The following is a 23,359-nucleotide window of genomic DNA, read 5'->3' as shown; positions in this document are numbered from 1 at the left end:
TAATTTGTTGATATTTTCTGAGAGATTGAAGATAACACAAGTAGTTTTCAGATAAATTTTGTAATTCTTCTCTGGCCTTACAAAGCATTTCAGAAGTTTCTTGATGAGTTCGATTTTGCTTTAAGATATATTGCGTCATTAGACTTTCCCTTGCTTTATTATGTGATGATGTTATACGTATCTCATTTGCCAATTGGCGAAGCAATGAAAGATTTTTATTCATTTTCAATTATGCTTCTTATTAGCAGTTACAAATTCTGGATCACTATTGGTATAAAATAATTCTGGTTTATTATTCCAAAAGTCTGTAGGTAGAGTAATTAATTTTTCTTCTGTAAATACGTGAAATGAAGTTCCACTGAATGTTTTAGGATATTGAAAATTGTTCTTAATTTTTATTTCAGTTACATACGATTTTAATTTATAAATATGGTATGCAGTTTGCTTGAGCAAAGCATCAGTAGTATGGCACTCAATTTCAGACCAACTGTTACCTAACAAAATACAATTGTGTATTAAAGGACTCCAGTTAGCATACAAAAAATTGTTTGTTAATTGCTTTGAACAATGAGGCATGAAAACTAGTGCAGGATGATCACCTACAATATGTTTTCCTTCTTCATTATTTTCAATGACTATAAGGTTCAAATGTTTTAAGCTATCAATTTCATTTTTGCTGAACAAAGGATCATAAATCAGAACATTGCAAGAATAAACTGTTTTGATAGATAACAATGCAGCTAATTGATATTTTGGACAAATGTTTTCTGAAAAATTTCCAAGACCATAACAAATGATATAATCAATGCTGTTTAGGTTCAAAAGACTCAATGAGTTTTTCAATTCGTTCAATAAAGTTTGATGAAATGGTGATTCCTCGAATTTGTTTACTGCGTTATTCACGTTATTTACAATTTCATTCACGGAATATACTGAGTTGCATTCAACAGCTTCCAACTTTTTCTTATTTACTTTCAATTTATTTTTGCGCTGACGACGTGAATTGTATTTAACTAATGTGAATTCATCATTTTCCTCAGTAACCATAATTTATGAATTTATGATACATACTACACTACTATCATTATTAAGATTACAATGACAAAATATTTATACCTTTTAGAAGTTAGCTATTAGACCTTTTAGAGGTTAACTATTAGTTGCTGCAGAGAATGGTAGAGAAACATTCTTCTTCTTTATAACTGGCGTGCTCGTGCAATAAGCTTTATTAGTTTCACCGTACCATCACCAGGTGTCGGTAATATGACTGTGTTACTATATAAACTCATTACAGATTATTTCGTTTGAAAGGGTGATGATAACGTTGAGTTTGAGGTTGGTAAACAGCTCTGTATTTTGATGATATAAATATAAAAATTTATATAAACGTAAGAAGAGAGAGGGAGGGAATAAATATACACTACCTCACTAATTAGGCGTACGGCCTTCTTAAAAAATTTAGTAACAAAACAAACACTAGAGTCTATTTTGGACTTTTGAGTATATTCGTTATATTTATGGGCCATTTGATGTAATTATTCTTTTTAATTTTTTAATTAATAAATATCTGTGTTATATTTGGGACAATCAATGATCACATCTTTGATGCCTTGAATGGCGGGAAACCGGAATCAGTCCGTATGTCTCCGTTTCGTGGGCCGAAAAACACAGTTGACGGCGTATATCAGGCTCTCTCCAGATAAGATCCGAGGGTCAGGCCCTCGCCACATATGCGCATACGCGCGTACGAGGGCGTACAAACGCGTACAAATCGCTAAAAATGTTGATAGTGCCAACAACAGAAAGTTACTACTATTCCTCGCATGCCCCAAACGAACACACTTACTCCCGGAACAAACGTATCATAACGCTATATTATTGAAGGTTATGATACGTTTGTTCCGGGAGTAAGTGTGTTCGTTTGGGGCATGCGAAGAATAGTAGTAACTTTTTGTTGTTGGCACTATCAACATTTTTAGCGATTTGTACGCGTTTGTACGCCCTTGTACGCGCGCGTATGCGCATATGAGGCGAGGGCCTCAGAAAACCGCGCGGTATTTTGCGACAGTTCGCTGTTTCGCTCTATTCCAATTCTGTACCAACAATAGTTAAAAGCAATCTGGCAATATGTGTTGTGATATGTCAGGATCGGAACACGTAAACACAGTCGATTAAAAGAAAAAATATATATAAATAAAAATAATGTTGATCTAGAAAACTACACAAAATAACAATAACAATGAAAAAAGTTAATTTAGTAAATTAATTAGTTATTTTTTTCTAATCAACTGTGTTTACATGTTCCAACCCCAACATATTACAACGCTATTACCAGATTGCTTTTAATTATTGTTAGTACAGAATTGGAACAGAGCGAAATAGCGGACTGTAGCAAAATATCCGCGGTTTTCTGACCCTCGGATCTTATCTGGAAAGAGCCTTATAAACGACATACAATCTGATCTAATAATAGCCTAAGCTTATAATATAATAATCGATCAAACGATATCAAAACGTTTGGAAAATGTTTTACAAACAATTAAAAATATCGCCCGCTTAGATTTTTAATGATGAAACGTTTCCAAATGTTTCAAAAACACAATTTTGTCTGAGTATCATAAAATCTGTGAACATATCCGACGTTTCTAAAACGTTTTTAAAACATTTATTCCACCAAAATTTCACAACGTTTTTAGTTTGGCAGAAAACATTGTGGAAGCGTTCTCAAAAGATTTTGTGTTATTCAAATTGTATATATCATAAATATACATAATTCAGAGATTCAATTGGTTCTCGCTGTTGTTATTGCTGCTAATTGTCTGCCGAGCGCGTCGGACTTTGACTGATCATCGCTGCAGACCGCCTCTAGTACTTATTCGGTGTGGATCACATCGGGATTTACCCGGCATAATTGCTTTTTAAACCATACATCTTCAGAATTATCTACGGCATTTCTCTGATTGTAGGAACTATTTCATGGGAAGCATAGCTTAATAGTTTTGAGTATTTAAGTTACCATAAATCCAAAATGGCCATATGATTCTATTGTTAAAAATTTAGGCGGATTAGGGTGATTAGGGGGGGGGGGGGGGAAGGATTAATATCTTTAAGCTTTCACTCCTAAGTCGGCTATTTAAGCATCAGACGCTACTTACGCCGACGGTCACGGTCCGAAGATGTCTTCCTGAAGGTAAAGTCGTGAGTAAGAACTTGCGTGAGAAATTGTGTAAGAACTTGACGACTATTTACTTTTAAAAAATCATTATGATTTTGATTTCACAATAGTTGACTATTTTATTTATGATTTAAGTATGCTTGCTAGCCTAGAAATGATTGGACTAGGCATATTAACGCATTGACTGATTTCTCTTCTATAATTACCAGTCGCAATTATGCTTGCGAGTTACAAGCAATTATAGAAAATCAATGTACTATTTTCGAATACACCATTTGCCTATGCATCTATGAATTAGTTCAAGAAATAGATTGGACTTCGTTAGTTATTTATTAAATATTGTTTTACGAATTTAATTACATAATATTTTAATTCGAATAAAAATATATGACGAAAATGTTGCCCAGTATCAGAACATTCGAAATACAATTCCCTAAAATTTAAACATGATGTCATTAGAATTTCACCGGATAAATTTATGTCAAAAGGAACCCCTACGGCAATCTCTCTTCTCTGGTTTGCTGCTGTGTGTGTCGACATTATTATAGATTTTTTATGTCGAAAATGAAGCAGTCGATACGTACGTATGTTTTTATTACTGATTGATTAATTTAATAATTTGGACACAATATTTAAAGCTGATTAAAATGAAAAACTTTCTACAATCTTGTCTGTTATTCATAAAAGAATCCACTTTCAAATAAATTATAAAGTTTTAATAACAAAATATCTTTTATTAATTCAATGTATTATGTAGTACTCATACACGTACAAGTTTGATAAGCAAATCACTTCTAACTAAACAAAAAAATTCCGCTGCTCAGTTATCGACAACGGAAGGTTATTGTTCTGGTTGATCGCTTAGGTTTTAGCTTTGGATCTGTGAACAAGCGAATAAAAAATTCCACTTGAAAGGATGTCAATTGCCATCGTTATAGTACATTACCTAATTAGTGCAGAAAAGTAGATTCTCGTCTCTTTCCCGAACATCTTATATATTGGTACGGTATTTTTTAAAGCATCGTGTAGAAAACACGAATTTAAGCGCGCGTATTTTGATAAGTCGTACTTTCCGCATGACGCGTTGAAAAAGCAAATTATAGGTATGGACTTACTGTGGTGGTCTCGTCGGTAACAGCTTGTTCTGGTTGTTCGCTTGAACTTTCGTCTTGGATCTGTGAACATTCGAATAAGAAACTTCACTTGTTGGAAGCATTTCAAATGCTATCGTTAAAGAAAATCGTTGCGAGTATCAACTGACTGTAGTGGTCTCGACCGGAGCCTCAGTTGAGGGCTGATCAAGAATAAACTGCAAGGCCCTAACGATCGCTTTGGGCATTGGCGGTGAAGTAGGAATATGGGGATCCGTTACATGGAAGCCAGTCTCATTGACCACGTACTCGAGTTGGAATGGATTTCCCTTATTGTCGATGTACGATACCATTCCTTGTTGCACAGCCACATCGGTGTCATCTACGCGTTTAACGACGGTCTCCTGTACATTTATTCCATTATTCGAGCTCCATATGTTGCGGAAGCTTCCGTCAGGATTGATCCCGATCTCCTGATGTACAATTTTATCATTGGCCGCTTGCTCGTCAATTGCGAGGCTGTGGAGAATTGAGTGAATGAGCAAAAAGCCATTTTTGTAGATGACATTGAAATTCTTTGGCGAACCCTTGGTGGCCAGAAACATGATGTTTTGGTTACACTATTACTTGCCTAGCTAGTATAACATCCATTTGTAATTGAGGGAGGACAACACCTTGATCGACGATGTAGCTTCCGGCCATAACATATTGATCGGGAGAATGGCTGTCAAACACAGTCTGGACTGGAATCGAGCTGACAGGACTGGTTGCTACGACTTTACTATTAGCTACGCTCGGCTGAGCTTGTTGCTGAACGGGCTCTTGACCGCCGGTTATTCGTCCTGTTTAAAAATAATTAAATATAAAAATGATGCTTGAGTTTCAGCTTTATACGATATTTTTTTCTACTATAGCACCAAGTTATTAGTTGCAACTATGTACTTTCATGTGCATTTCAAAGCGCTAAAAAATTTAATTTGCTAATAGAACAAAGGAATAAAAAATGCTAAAAAAATATATGAGAGTGCGAGTTTTTTTTCTTTATCGCTATCGCAGTCGACACTCACCCACTTGTCCACCTAATACTATGACTTGTTGATCATTTTGCGCGACACCTCGTTGATTTTGATCGAAGAAGGCGTTGTTTGCGTTGGGTTGATCTACTTGAGCATCAGTTTGAACAGGATCGTTTACGATTTGTTTGCCTACGACGTTGGAAGCTTGATCAACAGCAATCTGCTGGTTGGCAACAACTTGGTCGTTCTGAGAATTTCCCGTGGGTAGGACACTTGGCATGGCGAACGCCGACGTCGCAAGTAACAGCACCTGCGTATGATTTCAGTTGTTGATTCTGATTGTTTGAATGCTTGTTACGCTTGATTCACATTGCGTCTGCAGTACTTATGGCGTGCAACCTTTATTGATTTGCGAATTCGCGGATTGCTATTTTTTAAATAATTCATGTGATTTTGAAGGCATTGTTTGGATATTTATTAGTCGTGTGTACTAGTAGTAAAAAATGAAATCGTACTTTTGACAAAAGTTGCTACGTTTAATTTCTAAAAGTATGTTAACAATTGCATAGCGAAATACTTTAAATGTATGCCAATTATTCTCATAAAACTTACACTAAACACCAGCATTTTTTTATTATGCAGAAGGAACAGTGATTGAGAATCAACTAGCGAGCTATTGATCACAATCCCCACTTATATATATATATATATACTCGACAAAAAATGTTCCTATAGGATCAGATTCTTTGAATATCTCTTTCACGATTTCGGTTAATTATATAAAAGATTAAAAATGACCAACAGAGACGTAGATATCTTATCATGTACCCATAGAAGTAGACAAAGAAAGTACGTCATTCCGAATAAAGATTAAAAATAGCTTATAAGGTCGTTATCGCATTTTCACTTTAATACCGAAAGTTAATTTTGAAGTTATATACTTTTGGTTGTCTTTTTTTGTTCAACTATTGAGGAAGCGCATGCTATTCCAGGCAAACGACCAAGAGAGAGTAGAAGCCAAGGTCATTTTTTATTTGTTTGCGATGTCCTCTACACGGCCTTGTCGCCAACGCTTTTCTAAATAGATTGACTAATTTATTAGACGGCCATTGACTGGATGAGAAATTCCTAGTTCGTATTTTCCTATCTAAGCGCTTTTCATCTGTAATTCTTCTTTTGTTTTTGTTTCGTTTGCACCTGTCAAATTGTAACTTGAAAAAAATTACATTTCTATAGTTCGCATAAACATATCTTCACTATTGTAGATCCAAATTTTTAATAATCAATATATCCAATATTCACGATTATTTGCAAATCACGTAAGCGTTTCCAATGTAGATTGTCTCGATGAGAAAATTATTTTTAATTTGCATAACTTTAATTAGTTTTGTGTATAATGTTATTAATAAGCTAGGTAGATTGAGATATATAACGTAATTATGTACGAAATCGTTGAAAATCAACGTATATCTAAAAATTATTTGTAAATGTCAGCATTTATGAATTTATTTTTATATATACATATTTATGTATTAATAAAAATATGATAAATAAATTTTGAACACTTTATTTTAATTTAAAAAAAAATATTCAATACAAATTCAACTTGAATTTAAGGTAGTATACTTTTATCTTGAAAAAATTTTTCAAATAGAGTTATGCTTATTCTTTTCATCTTATAATGAATACATTAATATAAATTTGAGCATTTCGGGATGTTAATTAGTATAATTAAACAGAGATTAAGCCACCTAATCTCTGGCTCAAGTTGTATGCAATATAATATTATTGTGTAATATAAATAAATAATATAGTGAAATATAAGGTTATTGGAATTGATTTTCGTCTATCCTAAATTGAGATGCAATTTTAATATGTGTATATATATATATATATATATATATATATATATATATATATATATATATATATATATATATATATATATATATATATATATTCTAGAAGAGATAATTGACAAAATATTGTGTGTATGCGTGTATATGTGTGTAATGTGAAGCTACACTATATACATTTTTATAATTATTTAGCTAATTATTTTTTTTGTATGTTAATATATTGGTAAACAATTATGAAAACTGATAATTAATTAAAGCTTTTTTATTTATATATATATATTACTATTTATAGATAATTTATCAAAAATTTTAAAACTGTATCTCAATTTAAGATGCTCTAAGACCATTTTAAAGTTGAAATTAAACTTAAATAGCAAGTTTTATCAGAAAGAACCGCATACTTTCATACATTTATTTATCTTTATTTATAAAATTAAAAATGTAAAGGGACTAACATTTTTAAATTAATATTGATTTTAGATTCCCTATTATAGTTAAAGAAGAGCTTTTTATTAAATAAAAATATTAGTTCAATTTCTTGACCGAAATGTGGATAAAAAGACAACTAATAATCAATTTATTTTCCACGTTTGAAAATTGCGCTTAACTGAACGAATAAAAAACATCGATCTCACTTTGGCCTTTTTTTTCTCACTTCGCTTTTGCGCGTTAGATATGAGATTATCACTCTGTCTTTTTCTAACGTGTAGCATAGGTTATGCATCTACGGTTTTAAACTACTGTGCGTTTGTTTGTTCAGGTTTGTGTTGAAGCGAAATTCTCGTTCTATTCTATAACCTGTTATTCAGTTGCGAGTATTCGTTGATATTCCTCATTTCAACCTATCAGGTATCATCAGAATTTGATCTTTGAAAACTGAATAGTCTTAAATGATTTAACACAAATAAGCATTTTATTATCCTATTCAAGTGGTAAGGCCTATCACATATTTACTGTTGTAAAAACTGTTTTTGCTTATAAATTCCGATGTGCTCTGTATTTACTTCTAGGGTCGTTTAACTTCTCATTTTGTTGCATTATAATTTGATTTTATTATTTTTTCTTAATCTTGCCTAATAATTTTTCTTTATTGAAAGAATCTTAATAATTCATTGGTATTTCCTTATTTCAATTTTTCAATTTATTTTATAGAGTGATCTCAATATGTCAGAACAATTTTTGGGCTGTACTGTATCCATAAAGTGTACAGAAGATTTAGGAAGCTACCAGGGTCAGATTGTTGCCCTGAATGATCAAATTGTTACACTCGCTAAACCATTTTGTAATGGTATCCCTCACAATGGACCAACTGTAACATTGAGGTTTGTTCAGTCTTCATTAAATTCTGTATTCTTCTCCTTTTTCTTCAATAATTAATCAAACAGTATGTTTTATACTTGGTTATATTTGAAATTTTTAACAAATTCAAAGTAGTAGACTAAATTTCTTTTTAATGTTGTTCTTTTATTATTAGTATTCAAAAATCACAAATTCATTTGTTTTTTTAGAGCTAAAGATATAGTGAATGTAGATATTATTCAAGTAGAAGATGCCACAGCTCAAAGAGATGTACAGGCACAAAGTAAAGTCATGGTCAAAAGACCTATTGCAAAAAGAGTTGGGAGATCAGTTTCAGAATGTTCTGTACCTATAGCACAACCTCAAACAGTTCAGCTATTGCCAAATGTAAGAAAACAGCAATCAGAAGTACAGCCATATTCAGAAGTACAAAATGCCAATGGAAAAGCTGGTATGTTATAATTGTATTTCTTATTATTTTTAATTTTTTTAAACAATTGACAATTACGATATCAATATTTACTGAAGTATTAAGAATCAAAACAAATATTGCATGAAGATGCTTCTTTTATTCTTATAACAGGTCAAGCTAGAACATCCAGAAAAAAAATGAGTGAAAGAGACGAACAAGCTTTTGGTACTCCAATTGACCAATCATTGAGCCAAGACTTTGACTTTGAAAAAAATCTTGCATTGTTTGATAAAGAGGTAAATTATATATTTCATAACTTAATTTTTTTTAATCATTTAAAATAAATGCTTACTGTTAAATTACAGGCTGTATGGCAAGAAATTAATTCTAAGAAACCAGACGTCGTACAACAATCTCAAAATAGAGGAGGCAATAAAGGCAGGTACAGACATGATGAAAATGTACTAGAGTCAGAACCTACAGCTCTTAGGCAAATTGCAGTACCTAGTGCTGCTGCAAAAGAATATGTGACTGATGACGGTTTAATAATACCAAGTATTACATTGGAGCTCCAAAGACAATTGATTGGAGCTGCTGACAGACTTGGAATTAGTTGGGAACGAAGGGTAAGGGTCAATTCAATTATTTTAGTTTTCATATCCTTTAGTTCTCATACGAATGAATCAAAATCTGAAAAAAGTGTAAGCACTATTTCTTTATTGATAAAATTATGATCTATGATTTGATCTATTCTGTCTGTTACTATACAGGTAGAGTTATTGGGACGAGCGGGTACTGAGATAATCTTGCAACTCCTTGGAGGAGCTCACCGATTGAATCCTAATAATGCCCACCAATGGCCAACGGTTGTCGCTCTCTGTGGACCTCACAGATCTGGCGCCGCAGGTATAAATTGCGCACGACAGCTATCGAGCCACGGAGTTAAGACAATCGTCTACGTGGAAAGCTCCGAGGACATATTTCTGCTACAGGAGTTGTCGCTTTATAAGCTCACAGGAAATAAAGTAGAAAATGCCGTGGAGAAGTTGCCAACGGTAGCAGATCTTATAATTGTTGCTCTCTATGAAGAGAAATCTCCTCGAACCATCACCCCTGTAGCCAAGTGGGCAAATAATAACCGAGCTTCCATACTGGCGATCGAACCTCCTTCGATGGGTACACCTGGTATCATCAGCAAGTACAGTCTTGTATCTGGTTTACCTCTATCTCATTGCGCTGAAAATGGCAGATTGTACCTGTGTAACCTAGCTCTGCCAAGCAGAGTATTTTCGGACGTAGGCATTTCCTACAGATCACCGTTTGGACCGAAGTTCGTCATACCTCTGCATCTTAACAGTTCCTAGCAATTCCATCGAAGCGGCTTTTAAGCGGCTCTGCGTACTTTAAAAATAAACTAACAAAGTTGTCATTCTCGGTTTCTTCTGGATAATATTTAATAAGTGTATATTCATACGTGAGCTAAGTGGATTTGCGCGCAATCTTCATTTGATATGAAAGGACAGACGAACGATGAGAGACAAAACGAAAACAACGCTATTTCTTGAAATATAATGCGACATTGTAAACCAGTAGAAAATTATTTATAAAGATGGATTTTCAAGCATTTGTCTTTGATATTTTTAAACTTTTGCATTTTTAAGGTGATGATTTATATTGATTAGAATTTTTATTTCGAGAAATAATTTAATTGCGAAAGGTCGCTAATGCGTAGTAAGTTTCTACTGATTTCTACAAGAATTTTTCTATTCAGAATTTTCTGTCTATACTTTCAACAATAAGTTAATTCCGTACTATCGCGGTGTTTGATGATAATGTTATATGGAGAATAAGTGACAATCGGGAGTGTACAAGACTTATTACGACAACTGAAATTAAAGCAGCAGCTGACATAGTCTGCTTGCGACAGTTTTAAAGGATTTTAGACCACATGACTATACAAATTTGTAAAATTTGGTAGCGGCAAAAGCAGAAAAAATTTTATTTGTATATTTTTTTAAAAATCGGTGTTGAGTTTTCATTCATCAAAATTGTTTTATTTATATTTTTTATAGTACCATAGCAAAACAGAATGTTATAAAAAAACTGATTTGTGTAAATGAAATTTGCTAATAACGAATTAAAGTGATATTGTACTCCCAAAAGAAGCATTATTTCTTATACGTTGCAATTACGGCGCGTCAAAAAAAACGTTGATATTTCAATTGACAACTGAAGGGGTTCAATAATTGCGAACAAACACATAATTATGTCTGCAACGTTGTCATCTTACGAAGCGCATTTTTTTATTTACCTCTGCATAATTTGCTGAGGCAATTAGAACCGTCAGAGTAATCGACAAGGCGTTTATTTTTTTCGTCAATGCCCTGATAAGGCCGATTTCTTTCGTCGGTCGTTCAGCTGTACGTACTTTTATCTTCAAGAGCTTAGAGTATATATGCGTTATTGCAATGTGATTCAAAGCCAGTCGTTATCTCTAACATTGCGGAGTAGTTAAATTTTTTTGTTATAATATTCCGTGTATTCGCGGAGAGCAACTCGACATCAATTTCCGCTAAACGACTGTCTTAAGACTCGACAAGTGCGTCATCATTGCGCGACGAGTGAAAAGTGTACGGTTAAAAAAGTTGTCGTTACGATTATTAAAGTTGTTTGTTTTTACGCTGGTTCATTAAATTCACTTTGTTTTTGCGATATGTTTCGCCTGCAATAAATAATCCTGCCTAGTGACAAACTGATAATAATATGTAATGTGTCGTCGTATGGAGTATTGAACTTATACCATATCCATATGGATAAAGAACGAGAATACGCAAGTTAAGGTGATTCAATATTGACATTCAAGTTTCATTTCATCATTAAAAAAATCGTGTACTTTTTAAATTGATTGGCTTTTTGAGGAAACAGATAACTACGTTTATATCGGAATTTTCTATCTTAAGATAAAAATCGTTCAACTTGTATATAAAATCATAATTATTTCATTTTCGTACAATTGTGTTTTAAAAAGCATATTTTTATTGCTAACAAAACAACTTATCGTTTGTTAAAAACAATGAAAAAACTGTTGCACACTGATATCTGATATTGCATAACAAAGAACATTATGAAACAAATTTGATTCTAAGATGCTTCGTAAGAATTGACACTCTAACTTAACAATTTTACTATTTAAATTTAAAAGTACATAGATTTTTACAAATGAAAAATTAAAACTTGTTTTGCAATATTAGCAGACTTCAAATAGATAATGCCAGGCACTTTGACATATCCAATGTATGCTTGCGTGGAGCCACCTCAACCTAGACGAAGAGCTAATTCATGGACTCATATTCGTCTGCCTCAGCAAGAGATTTCAAGAACTCGACCAACCAGAGTATCACTTGCTTATACCCCAGTAGTAAGACCTTATCTATAATTTTAACTCTATATATTGATTTTTCTACAATTAAATAGTTCAGTTATTTGAACAAAATGTGTTCTGTCCCACGTGTAACATATTGTTTATTATTTGCTAAAAGCATTCAACAAAGAATCATTGTATGAATACTTTGCAATTCAATAGGAAGCATATTTTCATTGCAGCAAACATATCTATCTTTGATCTTTGTACAGAAAATTCCCACACAGGTGTACAGTTGTTTGAATAATGATTAACTATAGAAAGTCAAGTGAGCTTCAAGTAATTGAAAATAAATGATTTCTTGCTTTGTTTATTACAATTGATAAAGTACAGTCACAATATAGATTAGAATAAACATACTACGATAAAAACAAAAATCTATTAAAATAATATACCAATTCCCGAGAATACTACGTATATAAACGCAACATTTAGAAACGATTGTACAAAATTTCATTTTACACGCGTGATACAAAAATAATCATATTCAAAATATGTTTGGAAAGCAAGCCTATTTGAAGAGCAAACATATTTACATGAACTCAGAAAATCAATGTACCAATTACATTTAATCAAGTCCTTAATTTCTTTTCAAATGTTGAACAGTGTTGCCGTGTAAAAGTGAACTTTGGCGGGATAATTCGAAAAAAGAATTGTCGAAAAACAATTAAGATACTGAAATAAAGTCTTAATAGTTCCGTAAAACTGATAATTTTATAGACCTTTAGGCGCTAAAAAATAATAATGTATAATTAATGAATATATGTCTATAAAAAGGAAAAAACTACTTGTAGGAAGTAAAAATTGATAATAATATTGTTGACATTTCGTTATCGTGAATCCCAATGATGCCAGACATAAGGAAATAAATTAGATTGCATTATTACTTCTTTTGTTTGTTAAGTTGATTGTTTATTCTTTAAAGTGTATTTATATGTAAATTATAGTTAATTGGTTAGTTTAACATTGGTTATGATTGAACAACAGTTAGTCATCATTATTAACTACTGTTAATTGTTATCATTTCGTCACAAAAATGATTAACGTATAGTCTGCGTTTATTGTCATCTCGCGTTCGCCAAAGCACTCATATCATCATATCTAGAATATGACGAGTTCCAGTTTCGGTCCGAGCAATCCTAACCTCAAAAAACTTGTTGATTCACACGTCTACAATCAAGTCCGACACAAGTTCTTTTTTTTTAGGATTGACTGTGAACATTTACGTTTGTTGCGCCATTAACGGATTTTGCCAAAAAAAAGTTCATTATATGATCAATCGCAGGCACGCGAAAAAGTCGTATTAAAAAAAAGTCGCACAACGCATACTATGTAACTCATAGTTAAATCTGTATATGCATACATAGGCGCGCCTATATATATATATATATATATATATATATATATATATATATATATAGAGAGAGAGAGAGAGAGAGAGAGAGAGAGAGAGAGAGAGAGAGAGAGAGAGAGAGAGAGAGAGAGAGAGAGAGAGAGGCGCATTCGCGCTGGCAACGTTGAATCATATCGAAAGGAAAAAAGGGGGGAAAGGTAGCCATCTTTAAACGGGCAACATGTCACATCCGTCTCTCTCTCTCATGATATTCGGTGACGTACTAGGGTTAAGAACAAAATAGATTTTTCTTGATGGCAGCCGAGAGTTAAATAATACAAGTGTGAAAGAGCGAGAGCGTGAAATCCGGCTGTACGTGTACTCTCTTGCCCAAATAAACCGAAGCTGGGGGAACGCAAGGGTAAACTGAGGCGAAGGCGGAGCAGGCTAAGCGCGCGACACTCAAGCGAAAATCTCTCGCAAGTCTCGTTAATGGCAGAAGACAATGTGTACGGCTATAATCCGACAGTCGGCGCCAACGGCAGCGACGTATGTAAATCTTATTTTGACAGTTCAACATAACATTCTTTTCGATATATTTTCGTCCAGGGCTTCGCCTCGTCAACCCCGAACACCTTACCCCAACTCACGATCGTTTAGCCTCTGTATTTTTCCGCTATTCCATAGAATTTCTTTAGCTCTTACAATAATTTCGTCTTTACGTTATACTTACAACAGTCACACCTATGTTGCAGTAACTGTAATTTGGAGCTTAACTCCACATATTTTGTAAATGACGAGCTCGCCAACAATTTTAATTTACCGATAATATTGTTGAGGCCATTAGCAATAGGCAATACCCAGATAAAAACATGACTAAACAGTAATAGGTATTTTTTACTAGTTATGTCTTCCGTTTTTTTGTTTTTTGATATATGAATAAAAAAGCAATTCAAAGTTTTATTATTCATTTATTATTATTATTTCCATTGTATTGTTTTTCAATTCTCTCAAGTCTAGTAAAAGAAATGTTCTATAATGGAACAAGATATAAATGTCAATATATACATGTTAATATAGCAAAAAAAAAATACTTATCTGATACGATTGATTATTTAATTTCAAGATTTACACCAGAAATAGTTTAAATTAAAAAATTTGTATTTGCTGTAATTTGAAGGCATGCATATCTTCATCTTGATTACTACAGTTGGTTAGATTTTAACTTAAATTTTGCAGAAGCTTTAATTTAATGTACACCTTATTTGAAAATAATTAATTTGAAAGTAGTTTTATGATATTGTAAAATAATTGTTTTTAGAGAGAAGAAGCTACAAGCAGGTTGAGGTTGCGGGTACAAGCTGGTCATAATTTAGCCAGAAAAGATATTTTTGGAGCAAGTGATCCTTATGTGCGTATTGAATTAAATAACATCAATGGCAATGAGACTGTGGATTCTGTACTTACAAAGACGAAGAAAAAAACTCTGAATCCCAAATGGGGAGAAGAGTTCATATTCAGAGTGAGTTATATACAATTTTTTAATAATATTGCACTGAGAGATTGATTAGACCTTTTAACGTTGCTTTTATTCTTTCAAACATTTTTAGGTAAAACCACTTGAACATAAATTGGTGCTACAAGTATTTGATGAAAATAGATTGACAAGAGATGATTTTTTGGGAATGGTTGAATTGACACTGAATAGTTTACCAAAGGAACAAGATGGTCGGACTATTCTTAATAAACAGTATATTCTTCGCCCTCGAAAGTATGTATTTCAATATTGTCAGTTAACATTATTAGTTAATATTAAACAAACCTTAATATCCTCAATATATTTCAATGATTAAAATTGAGTTTGTATACTACACGTTGACTTTGATTTATTCAATAGAATATTTAATAAAAATTTATACTATCATTGATTTTGCAATAGAAGAATAGTACTAGATTCCATTGTATTTTCTTAATTTTTTTATTATCGATAAAATTTACTTGTTATGGTTTTAACTACAATAAATACTACATTGCAGTACTAATCAAAGATCGAAGGTTAAAGGCACCCTAGAATTATATCATGCATATATATCAGATTCAAATGGTGCCATTGATAATGGAGAAAATGACACAGCGTCTGATTCTGGAGGATGGGAAATATTGGATCAGCCAACGTCTAATTCAAATTCTCCAGAGGAGCAACCAGCAGAAGTAAGGATCTTCTTATTCATAATGGAATCTTCTAACGAATTTGGAATAATATTCACTGTTAACAATAATTTATTATTCAATTAATTCATTATTCAAATAGGTAACGACTCTTGGACCATTGCCTCCTGGCTGGGAAGAAAGGCAAGATGCAAATGGAAGAACCTACTATGTTAACCATATAGCTCGTTTTACACAATGGGAGCGACCGACTTTAGTGCAGTAAGTGTTGAGCTTCTATTGAATTGACATTAAGAAACTTAACTATGTCAATTTATGTTCACTCATAATACTTATTCTGGAAAGAAGTAATTAATATGAAATGGTTTTAACAGAGAAAATATTCCGACTGGTGGCGTCAGTCATGAACAACGAAATATGAATGAATTTACAAATGAATTTCAAAGACGATTTCATATTAGTGCAGATGATGAAAACAGACAACGGAACTCGACAATTAGCATAACGCCGGTAAGTCATTATCCATCTATCATAGAGTTGTTTTTCAATGAGTTAATTATCATTTTTATCAGTTTGGTAATTTGTATATACACACAATAATATCATTTTTCCATCTTACTAATAAATTTATTATAAAATGAATGAGATAGTGGCATGTGGTATGTAGAATATTTTGCATGTTTTGTGTGTAAAAGGATGGTGAATTATCTTCGGAAGTGGATGAAGAGAATGAGAGTGGGAATCAAAGGGAAAGGGTAATTAATAAAACATCCGAAGACCCTGGAGAGCGATCTGATAATCAAACTGGTCATAATAGCCAGGTACATATTATTCATTAACATTTTTTTTTGACATCTGCACATTTTGAGCTACTACTAAATTAAAAATTTTAATAAATACATTTTTTTTAATATTCAAAGTTTTCATTACTATGGTGACATTAAATACATACACATGGGACTTGACTAGTAGTTGCAGAATGTCATGCTACAATAGATATCATCTCATAAACATTATATGAAACTATAATGTTTTATCTTGCACAAGTTTATTTTGCACGAATCTAATCTTTTTATTCCTGCAATGAATGGTTTTTGCCTGTACAATTTAAATTTAAACAAAGTTACGAAGTATTATCGATTTTTAATTCAATAATACTAACTATTCATTCCAACATTTACCGAATTCCTATTCACTTTATTTTCTCATTTCAAAAAATTTACAATTATTTTACATATATGCAAACATTATCAATAAATAATTGAAGTTCCTTTTTTGTAATGGAAGCTTTCTTACAAATTAATTTTGAAGTAGCAGAAATTTTATGGAAGCTTAATTTTAATGCTTCATCAGATGGTTCTCACAGACGAAGGAAAATAATTTTTTAAAATTTTTTTCTGTAGAATGATGATAATGTAGATAGTCCTGCTGGATCCAGGCGATCATCTGAACAGGTAACTTTCTTTGCGTTAGCCCTATCAGCACATTTTCTTCAAGCAGACATGACACAAAAATCCATATAAAATCGAGTTCAAAATTACAAAATTTCGTTTTCTTTTTCTCTCTCTTTCTACCTCTTTCTCTCTAAAGAACATTGAAAGTCCGAGAGCCTTGAACGGGGAAGGTCTACCACCAGGCTGGAGCATGCAATTGGCACCGAACGGGCGCATGTTCTTTATTGACCACAACGAGCGCGCAACAACGTGGGTTGATCCGCGAACCGGTAGACCGAGCTCTATACCCTGGCACAACGTGCCCTCAGCCACCCCCAGAAATGATATTGACCAAGTTGGACCGTTACCTGAGGGATGGGAGGAACGTGTCCATTCCGACGGCAGGATCTTCTTTATTGACCATAGTCAGTATATTTTTAATAATCTTTGTCAAAAAAATTACGGAAATTTTTTTTATTCTTTTAAAACGTCATTTCCACTACTTTGGTATTTTGTATATTTTATGTAAAACTGTTTTATACTGCTTTATACTCGATGAGTATTGCATGTGTGTGGAAAGCCCCTACATTATTATATCAGTCAGGACGTTTTCCTTGTTCATTCGAATGACCACTATTTTGTTTATACATAAAGTTCTGAAAATAATTTTTACTAAAAGAGATAATATTTGCACGAGTGGCAATTCAACTATGCAGTAATTATTTATAGATTAATTTATCAATATTCAATACCGTTTAAACTGGTAACGCAGATTCTTACGTTGATAGAGCTTGCGCGCTGCACTGTCGCGATAACGACTATATAATTAAATTAGTTATATTGAAATATTTTATAGTTATATTGAAATAAATTATTAGTTATATTGAAATATTTTATTTTATTGATTAACCAAAAAAATGTTCACTTTTATTTAGATACGAGAACAACGCAATGGGAAGATCCGCGACTTTCAAATCCTCAAATAGCTGGACCGGTATGTTTGAAATCTTCATTTTCATTATTTATTTAATGTTTAGGGGCAAATAGATATTATTACTATTCGCTTTTCAGGCTGTACCATATTCTAGAGATTATAAACGTAAATACGAATACCTTAAATCGCAGCTAAGAAAACCTGTATGTTTATCAATAAATTTCTGTTGATATTAGCAAGATAACGTGATCATAATTAGTGAGTAAAGTTTTCATATTTTATTTTTAGAATAACGTTCCAAATAAGTTCGAGATTAAAGTTCAACGGACTAATATTTTGGAGGATTCTTACCGCATTATTAGCTCTGTAAATAGGGTTGATATTTTGAAGACAAAGTTGTGGGTAGAGTTTGAAGGTGAAATTGGCCTTGATTATGGTGGACTTGCTCGCGAATGGTTCTTTTTATTGTCTAAAGAAATGTTTAATCCATACTACGGGTTGTTTGAATACTCGGCAATGTAAGTTGATTCATATCGATGTGTTTTTAGAGTATTTATAGTTGCTTCTTTAAAAGTATAATTATGACACTTGTTATTATTTGTACAGGGACAATTATACTTTACAAATAAATCCTTTTTCGGGAGTGTGCAATGAAGAACATTTGAACTATTTCAAGTTTATTGGACGTATTGCGGGAATGGCTGTTTACCATGGAAAACTGTTGGATGGTAATTATTTTATCTTGTAAAAACATGATCTTGTAAGCTTTTTACTATATAATCATATCAATTTATTATACTTCAGCCTTTTTCATTCGCCCATTCTACAAAATGATGCTGGGCAAAACAATCGACCTGAAAGACATGGAAAGCGTCGACTCGGAGTACTACAACTCGTTGCTTTGGATTAAGGAAAATGATCCAACGGAGCTAGAGCTCACTTTTTGTTTAGACGAAGAATCCTTCGGACACACATCCCAACGTGAACTTAAGCCCGGTGGTGCCACTATACCTGTGACTAACGATAACAAGGACGAGTACATTAGTTTAGTTATCCAGTGGCGCTTCGTGTCACGTGTTCAAGAACAAATGAATGCTTTTCTCGAAGGATTCAATGCTTTAGTGCCTCTCACTCTTATCAAAATCTTCGACGAGAATGAGCTTGAACTACTTATGTGTGGTATTCAACACATTGACGTTAAAGATTGGAAGCAGAATACTCTCTACAAGGGTGATTACCACGCAAATCACATTACCGTCCAATGGTACTGGAGAGTCGTGTTATCGTTCAATAACGAGATGCGTGCTAGGTTGCTACAATTCGTTACCGGAACTTCAAGAGTCCCCATGAACGGTTTCAAAGAACTGTATGGAAGCAACGGCCCACAGTTGTTTACCATCGAAAAATGGGGTACACCTGACAATTATCCTAGGGCTCATACTTGGTAAGTTTGCATTTTTATTTTTGGAGATATGTTCAAGGTATTACATTATAATTATTTTTATTCTTATTAAATTTTAATGATATTTAATTACATGATTCTGATATTGGAACATTAATATCTTTTACAGTTTTAATCGCATTGACTTACCACCCTACGAAAGTTACCAGCAGCTCAGGGATAAGTTGATCAAAGCAATTGAGGGTTCGCAAGGATTTGCTGGGGTAGATTAGCGCGAGATTCCTTTTTTCATGATGATACCTGTAATATAATGTATATATGTATACGTATATGCATATTAGATGCTATCTTATTTGTCTATATACTTAATATTATTATTTTATTTGTTTTATTCTATTTCTTTAGAAGCAGATTAATCGGTAATTTGCAATTCCATTAATTATTACGGTATAAGAAAAAGTTTCAAAAATATACGGAATGTTTTTTTTAATATTAAAAAAAGGACGCAACCGGAAGGAAATAACTGGCAAGAAAATGTCACTGTCGACCTTAAAAAATCAAAATTGTTTAACAATTCTTGATGCATTTACATTTATAAAGACTCGCAATGAAATGAATATATTTATTGATTCTTTGTCAGACAAAAAATTCAATAATTGAACATTCGTATATTCAGCATACATTCGGAGGAAGATTTTAAACGATAATAATGAATGAAAAAATGTTTAGATATTGAATATATATATGAAAAAAATTTATAAGTGATACATTGTTTGATATTGAATATAAAAGTGCTTCATAGATTTTATTAATTCATATGATAAAAAAAGTGTACATATGTTTGTAAGACAAGTAAAATTTCTCTAGTTGACTATATAATATTCCATTTATCGAGTATTTTTTTCTGTTCTTGATAAATCTACCGTGTTTTGCAATATCTAGTTATGATTATTCCTGTAATTACGATCATGCAAAGATAAATACACTGAAAAATACGTTTATAAAATATATATGTTTGTGACAGTTATTTACTTTTTAAAGGTAATGAATTGAAAATGAGCTCACGTACATTTATATTATATTTATTTTAACTCGCTACTTTTGGCCTACTGTATATCGTCGATTTTTAGCGTTACAAATGCTTTTATTCTTATTATGATTTATTGTTGTTCCTTTTGCTATAGATACTGTTAATTAAAATGTTTTTTTTTCAAGCTAATAATCATTTGTAGTTACGTTGTATGAATTTTCCAACTTTGATTATAATTTCATTGTTTATATATAAATGTATTATTTTTTCGTACTAAATATAATGTTAAATTTGACGCAATATTTTTGTATACAAACAATTCAATTTGAATGCAATTTACTCGTGCATAATGTTTGAATTTCGTTCTATGATAAGTGATTCTTATAACCGTGACCGCTTGAATATATATCTGAAATATCTAGTGTTATTTGAATAAACTTTACGGTCATTTTTGCGTGAATATTTTTATTACAAGTCTGAATTCAATATTATCAACGTACTATTAACGTAAATAAAATAAAATGGATATACTTGTGAATCACTTATATTTATCCCAATATTTTACTTACGCAATGATATATTTTGAATTAGCTTTGGAATTTTAATTCGACTAACTAATAAAGGCAACTGTCTAAAATCGTGTGTCTATTTTTTTCATATCATCTATTTAACGGTCATCCTTTTATTGTTGCATGTTTATCTTCAAATTGATGCATGTTCTCATGAGAAATACAATAATAAAAAAATAAAAATAATGCTACTCTACGGGAAAACGAAAAGCTCAGTTATTTCATTAGTAATCTATGCAATGTGCATTGCAGCGTATTTAAGAATGTATGTACTTCTCAGCAATTTTATAGTCTTTTACAGCGAAAAAATTTGTAAATAAACCTTTGCGAAAAGGCTATTTTATAATAACCATAGAGAGCAACGATGAGTTTGACTTGTATGATAAATCTACGGAGTTCAAAGCTACGTTTTATAATGTATTAACAACAATATAATTTCATTATAAAAGGAATATATTGAAGGTTCAGAAAGCATAAGCTACTGTATTCTTGTCTATAATAAAAGCTTCGTTAAATCACGCGACACCAAGGCATATCTTTCTACGTTAAAATATGTACAAAGTTCTGCATTATTTATGTAAAGAATTCGATGCTTGAGAAGATAAAAAGTAGTAAGAAAAATGCCTGTCAAAAGCTTTGTGTACTATTTCGCAGGTGTGTCAATTATGCCTCATTTTTACTGTTATGTCCAACATCGTTGTCAAGGCTAATCGCTTTAAGTATCAAGAAGATAAGATTCACTTTCTTGGAAAGGAAATAATGCAATGCCTTTTCGTGTGTTATTGAATGCGATGATTTTTTGTGCGTACACAAAAGCTTTTTGTGCACTTGCGTACAGAATACTTGAATCTATTTTTTTCTCCTTACTAGAATAATTAATGTTGAAAACATTATATTTGCGTGTTTGGAGATCAATTCTGACTGCAGTGTCAATTTTGAGCAAGCTTTTTATCTGGTTGGCTAATTTCGAATATTGTTATCAAATATAATCCATAGTATTGTTTATTGATTACTGGATTTTTTCATTCTGTAAATTAAAAAATGTATATTATTACATTTTGTTGATTACATTGTCCTTTTCAATTCATTCAATAAAATTATAACAAGATTTTATAACTCCATATCTGATGTGTTCTCTATAAACGTGAAGGTAACTATTGATATGTGTATCAGTATGTGTAAAAATGCTATCGATACAGAATAAAATGTAAACAAATATACAAATACAACATCGTTAGTAAAGTTGCGAATTAAATTAAGGGATGTAATTGTATAAGAAAGTTAATATGAACGTAGAATTGGGAAAAAAATTGCTAGTCGAAAATGTGCATTATTGCCCATAATGCAGAGTTCAGATATTGTTAATTTGAATGTTATCGCTGCATTTTTACATTACAGATGTTTATTATAGGATCCATATCATTACAAAGAAACCCCATTTCTAGACAAATAACAATTTATTTTATTTTCTTGTTCAACGACTAATAATTTACTAATGTCTTTTGACTTCAACATCTTAATCTTCAATTTCCATTGGGAATCGGCTGAGGAAGAGATTTCAAGATTGATTCGTAACGAGGGTGTCTATTACACTGCAAAAAACGTGTGCCTTGAGTTGGTCAAAGAAGGATTTAAGTATGACAAAAAAGCGCTTATTTTTTCGTTTGTTGACATGTACGTTACAGCTGTTGTAAATATGCATAAGCTACTCCAAAAGAAGCATCTTACTTGCTTGTTTTTACCAATAAGTAAACCAGCCTTGAGATGTAATAAAGTAATGTCGGAAACATTACTGCAGTTTATCAATTGCTAATTTTTTGGATCGTTTAGTCAGAGGCTACGAAATCTCTGCACAAAACGTATAGAACTTGTCGACTTCGGAGAAGATTTCGTTTGTAAATAATTTAAGTTGAAAAAGAAATGATGTAATTAAAATTAAATTTATAAATTATAGAATGCGGCAAGTGATAAACTGCAAGCAAAAGAACTTTTTAGAAAAACGTCTTGTTATACTTTGTATTCTTTCAATTTGCGGATGCAAATACTATTATAACAATTACGTTGTATGAAATTTATTTCTGTAATTAATAGTTTATGTAATATTATATAGCACTATTTACAGTATATAATAAAACATTTAAAAACATTTAGAATAAATTTTGTGTTTTTCTGGTATTTATTACAAGATTTTATTTCTTGAAATTCACAGCGTTAAC

At 32.0% G+C, this 23,359-nt stretch overlaps 4 protein-coding genes across 12 annotated transcripts; 2 read left to right on the top strand and 2 right to left on the bottom strand.

Annotated features, from left to right (window-relative positions):
* Positions 1 to 73: 73 nt before the first annotated feature.
* On the bottom strand, positions 74 to 1,267 carry LOC131671612 (SRR1-like protein). Of its 3 annotated transcripts, XR_009302553.1 has the most exons (3): positions 1,117 to 1,267; positions 413 to 494; positions 277 to 332 (listed from the first exon to the last, which is right to left on the bottom strand). XR_009302553.1 is itself a non-coding variant. In XM_058948172.1 (2 exons), exons 1-2 carry the CDS (start codon positions 1,045 to 1,047, stop codon positions 293 to 295), a joined length of 675 nt encoding a protein of 224 aa, XP_058804155.1. In that variant the 5' UTR covers positions 1,048 to 1,106; the 3' UTR covers positions 157 to 292. The 3 variants fall into 3 exon arrangements, 2 of the variants coding, with proteins under 2 accessions (XP_058804154.1, XP_058804155.1); XM_058948172.1 differs by lacking the exon at positions 1,117 to 1,267 and having other exon boundaries at positions 157 to 332; positions 413 to 1,106; XM_058948171.1 differs by lacking the exon at positions 1,117 to 1,267 and having other exon boundaries at positions 74 to 1,106.
* A 2,656-nt stretch (positions 1,268 to 3,923) lies between these two features.
* On the bottom strand, positions 3,924 to 5,593 carry LOC131671615 (uncharacterized). Its single transcript, XM_058948182.1, has 5 exons — positions 5,334 to 5,593; positions 4,898 to 5,108; positions 4,437 to 4,785; positions 4,291 to 4,350; positions 3,924 to 4,055 (listed from the first exon to the last, which is right to left on the bottom strand). Exons 1-5 carry the CDS (start codon positions 5,560 to 5,562, stop codon positions 4,044 to 4,046), a joined length of 861 nt encoding a protein of 286 aa, XP_058804165.1. The 5' UTR covers positions 5,563 to 5,593; the 3' UTR covers positions 3,924 to 4,043.
* Positions 5,594 to 7,845: 2,252 nt separating this feature from the next.
* Positions 7,846 to 11,022, top strand: LOC131671607 (enhancer of mRNA-decapping protein 3). Of its 3 annotated transcripts, none has more exons than XM_058948163.1 (6): positions 7,846 to 7,990; positions 8,294 to 8,463; positions 8,650 to 8,891; positions 9,024 to 9,148; positions 9,218 to 9,478; positions 9,623 to 11,022. In XM_058948163.1, exons 2-6 carry the CDS (start codon positions 8,306 to 8,308, stop codon positions 10,214 to 10,216), a joined length of 1,380 nt encoding a protein of 459 aa, XP_058804146.1. In that variant the 5' UTR covers positions 7,846 to 7,990; positions 8,294 to 8,305; the 3' UTR covers positions 10,217 to 11,022. The 3 variants fall into 3 exon arrangements, with proteins under 3 accessions (XP_058804146.1, XP_058804145.1, XP_058804147.1); XM_058948162.1 differs by having other exon boundaries at positions 7,869 to 8,073; XM_058948164.1 differs by having other exon boundaries at positions 7,882 to 7,901.
* A 341-nt stretch (positions 11,023 to 11,363) lies between these two features.
* LOC131671606 (E3 ubiquitin-protein ligase Nedd-4) lies at positions 11,364 to 23,289 on the top strand. Of its 5 annotated transcripts, none has more exons than XM_058948157.1 (16): positions 11,364 to 11,692; positions 12,107 to 12,270; positions 14,928 to 15,128; positions 15,217 to 15,377; positions 15,643 to 15,817; positions 15,918 to 16,036; positions 16,150 to 16,285; positions 16,471 to 16,596; positions 17,179 to 17,229; positions 17,366 to 17,633; positions 18,144 to 18,202; positions 18,280 to 18,345; positions 18,431 to 18,660; positions 18,749 to 18,870; positions 18,947 to 19,586; positions 19,714 to 23,289. In XM_058948157.1, the coding sequence occupies exons 2-16, from the start codon at positions 12,121 to 12,123 to the stop codon at positions 19,814 to 19,816; spliced, it is 2,607 nt and encodes an 868-aa protein (XP_058804140.1). In that variant the 5' UTR covers positions 11,364 to 11,692; positions 12,107 to 12,120; the 3' UTR covers positions 19,817 to 23,289. The 5 variants fall into 5 exon arrangements, with proteins under 5 accessions (XP_058804140.1, XP_058804139.1, XP_058804143.1 ...); XM_058948156.1 differs by having other exon boundaries at positions 12,104 to 12,270; XM_058948160.1 differs by lacking the exon at positions 16,471 to 16,596 and having other exon boundaries at positions 12,104 to 12,270.
* Positions 23,290 to 23,359: the final 70 nt, after the last annotated feature.

This window comes from Phymastichus coffea, unplaced genomic scaffold, assembly GCF_024137745.1.
Source record: "Phymastichus coffea isolate CEN01 unplaced genomic scaffold, Cenicafe_Pcof_1.1 PCOF00130, whole genome shotgun sequence".
Classification (NCBI taxonomy): domain Eukaryota; kingdom Metazoa; phylum Arthropoda; class Insecta; order Hymenoptera; family Eulophidae; genus Phymastichus; species Phymastichus coffea.
This window is presented reverse-complemented; position numbering and strand designations above follow the sequence as displayed.